The following is a 3555-nucleotide window of genomic DNA, read 5'->3' as shown; positions in this document are numbered from 1 at the left end:
CATAGTGAGACCTCATCTCTTTAAAAAAAAAAAAAAAAAAAAGTATATTTAACACTCAACAGTTATCCGCAAAAATTTCCTTTATATACTCCTATGAGGAAAAATTTCTCTTTCTCTTCTGAACTTCATTAGAAATTGCTCCAGATACTTGACTCTCAATGAACTTGTCACTCATTCTTTTTTCCATCTAGACTCCAAGCTCTTTGAGGGCAGGGTTTATATTTATCTTCATATCCCTCAGAAGGTAGCATAGTCACACATTATTTAATAAATAATTGCTAAGGGAGTAAGTGTATAATTAATACATAACATGGAAGAATAAGCTACTGTTACCAAATGAAAGAAAAATGTACTGTGTTCTATTTTAAGTAATGCAACACTTGAAGATAACACCACTCTTTCAGTGTTTCATTTGCTCAGTAAACAATTTTCCCGGTATGGAACTGGCAAAATAATAGGAAGAATCAATTACATGGTGCTTTTTCATTATCTGTTTCATGATTGTAGGCAATCCACTTCTACTATAATGTCCCTGGCGGTAATAAACAAAACTCAGATTTCCTTTACCAATAAAACCAAAAACACTGAAGGCTATTCAATCTGTGGTTTAGATTTACTGCGTGTCTTTTGCAAACATGTTTTCATTATTACTAATGTCCTTCATATTTTGATTTTTGTTTTTTGCTTTTTACTATACTGAAAAATGAAAATTATTCATAAAACGTCAACTCAATAGAGAGGTCAAGAAAAGCGATATATTAGAGATATAAATTTTTTGTTTCGTTTTGGTTTGGTTTTGGAGGGAGTGGGGAGAGAAGAGAGAGGAGGAGGAATGGAGCTGGGGTGGAGGGGAGCTCTAGAGATACAAATTTTAACTAAGGCAGTGTTGTCTCAGTGAAACATTACAAAAGGAAACGTTTCACTGTAGCCAAGAATGATATAATCACTTCAGAAAAACATCTGTTATAAAATTAGAGCTCAGAGGGTTAACAATAAGCAATGACATATAATGAAAAAGGTTCCCCCTAAAGTTAGCTGAACTCGTTAAGAAGGACAACTGCTCTTTCACAGGTGTTTTATATCAATAAAAAAGGACTGACCGCCTTTGCAAAACTATGGAACAAATATAGTCCTTGGTCACAAAGTGGCAAAGGTTCAAATGATTTTGTTGTTAAGTGTTTAGTGTTTACTGCAGCAAATGACTACAAAATTCATCAGCTCCCTATTTATTAAGCTGACACTCCAACGTCATTGGAGAGGATCTAATTCTAAAGCTTTGGTAACATAAATGTTATTTAAAAACTAGTTTTCACATTACTTTGTTCCAGAGATCAAAAAATAGTGTAGCACCAAGTGTTGGTGGTATGGTGGTGAGCATAGCTGCTTTCCAAAAAAACAGTGCATAATAATAATCTTCCTTTTCAATGTATCACCAATTTGGGAAACTACTCTCACACCCTCAAACTTCAGCACCATCCTCCAAACGCTTCTTTGCCACAACTGCCCTCGCCTCATCCCCACCACAAGCACAACTGCGATTGCCTCAAACAGCAGATCAAGAGGTCACCAAATGCTCCAAGGGCTACTATTCTCCTTAAAAAATTTCTGAAAAGTCTGCTGCGGCAGGTGATACGGAAGGTAAAGCAATAATACAAAAATTCTATGTGATTAATATTTTGGAAGCTATGACAATAATTAACAAAATTTGGAATGAAGGCAATAAATCCAAACTTGAATTTGTTATTTACGATTTTTAAAGCCTTAAGCAAATCTGAAATAAGTGCCATAGAAACTGATTGACCCCACAAAGAGACTAGGCTTAGCAGCTTTTCCTACAGATGTGATTAAATTATTAGAATATCATTCTTGGAGACTGGCAATGAAGATCTTAGTGAAACAGAAGAGCACGGGATCGATGAAGAAATCACCGTCAAACTGTCTTCCCCTCAACATTTACCATTCAAAGACATTTGGAAGCAGATATAAAATGTCAAATCAGCGATGAAAATTTATGAGCGATTATTCTAATTTTTAATTCAAAGATCCCTGGAGCAATACGCCATGCCTACACAGGCTACTAGAAAATTTTTTCAGGAAAAGAAGACAGGTAAGCTTCAATAAATTCCTATTTGAAGAAGCCATAGTTAGTCTATCTCATGGAAATCACCCAAAAGGAATATTCACATATTTGGAAATATTTGGCTTCACTTCCTTTTATTTTTATAAATTTATTTTCATAGTCAATTTTGGTATTTTCACGTTATGAAATGGCTTTCTTACAATATAGTGCCAATATATTAATATAACTGCACCTACAGAAAGGGTTTCGTTTACAACTTTTTGACCGTTCTAAAACTAATTAAATGATACACTGGTGTCACATATAAATATAGAGCATTATTAAATTTGGTGATGTGTAGTACACTGCCAAAAGATATCAAGATATGATTTAAGTTGAATCTGTGATTCAAATTGCTAACTTAAAATGACAGTCAACGACAGTTTCTAATGTAGCTCTTTTCTACATATAATGTATTTCAAGGAAGCTAGATGTGGGATAGATAGCAGTTATAGCAACAAGGATAGAGTCCATAAGCAGATAATTCATAACCATATTTAACTAAATATACACTCCCAAAAGTAAACTCTCACATAAACGTCATTTTATATGGTCAAAGGTGATGTACAACTGAGCCACATCTGAGTAGGAGTAGCTTTCTTTGAGCATCTTCAAGAAATAATTCTTTGTAATATTTTAGAACAACGTTAGACTGTCAAATCATTCAACATCCCAGGAGAATTTCAGCCTTTCTGGTTTCGGCTGAGCAACTCATACCTACTCACAAGGTTAGAATTTCACTCTTCTATTTGGATAAGCCTGAGAGCCACCAGAGAGTCCCAGCGTGAGATGTCGGAACGTACCATTAACTGCTCCCCCACGTTGGCAGACATGTCCTTGGGAAACACTGTCATGGGACACATGCAAATACTACTTTGGGTTTTGTTTTTTTTTTTAAATAAGAAACCTGTCTGTATTAAAATGAGAAAAATTGTTTTATAAATAAGATATACAGTTAATTGACTTCTAGGTAGATCTAATACTTCTGCTAAAATGCTACTGAATCCATAAAACATTTTCTTGTCTCAATCTAATGAAGTATATTAAAAATATTTGTTGCCACTACTTTCAAGGTAACTAAACAGGAGATATTTGTAAAAATGAATTACTTTTCATCCATCCGGCTTCTCATTTTCTTCAGTTTCTGCATAATACTGCTAGTTTCACTGCTGGAAATTGAAATGGGAGAAGGACTACGGGTCTCCAAGTCAGTTGGACCAGGACTAGTTGCCTTATTATCCTTTGTATCATCATCACTATGAGAGTCCTGCGACAAAAAGAAGCAAAATTTTATTGGACTTTAAAAGGATCTTGAAGTTATCTTAAACACTAAGTTTATCCTCAAAACAATGTAATGTTGAAAATAAGACATTTCTTAAAGGACAAAATATATCACACACTTAAAAATAGTTAAAATAGTAAATTTTATGTTATAT

At 34.1% G+C, this 3555-nt stretch overlaps 1 protein-coding gene across 1 annotated transcript in view; it reads right to left on the bottom strand.

Moving 5' to 3' along the window:
* The window catches only part of CEP350 (centrosomal protein 350kDa), a 175594-nt gene that overhangs the window by 49688 nt on the left and 122351 nt on the right, over positions 1-3555 (bottom strand). Inside the window, exon 25 of the mRNA XM_012646529.1 lies at positions 3229-3386. Coding sequence (XP_012501983.1) covers positions 3229-3386 — 158 coding nt within the window. The remainder of the gene's footprint in view (positions 1-3228; positions 3387-3555) is intronic.

This window comes from Propithecus coquereli, unplaced genomic scaffold, assembly GCF_000956105.1.
Source record: "Propithecus coquereli isolate 6110/MARCELLA unplaced genomic scaffold, Pcoq_1.0 Scaffold246, whole genome shotgun sequence".
In the NCBI taxonomy this organism is placed as follows: Eukaryota; Metazoa; Chordata; class Mammalia; order Primates; family Indriidae; genus Propithecus; species Propithecus coquereli.
The sequence above is the reverse complement of the archived record's forward strand: the minus strand, read 5'-3'. Positions and strand labels throughout refer to the sequence as shown.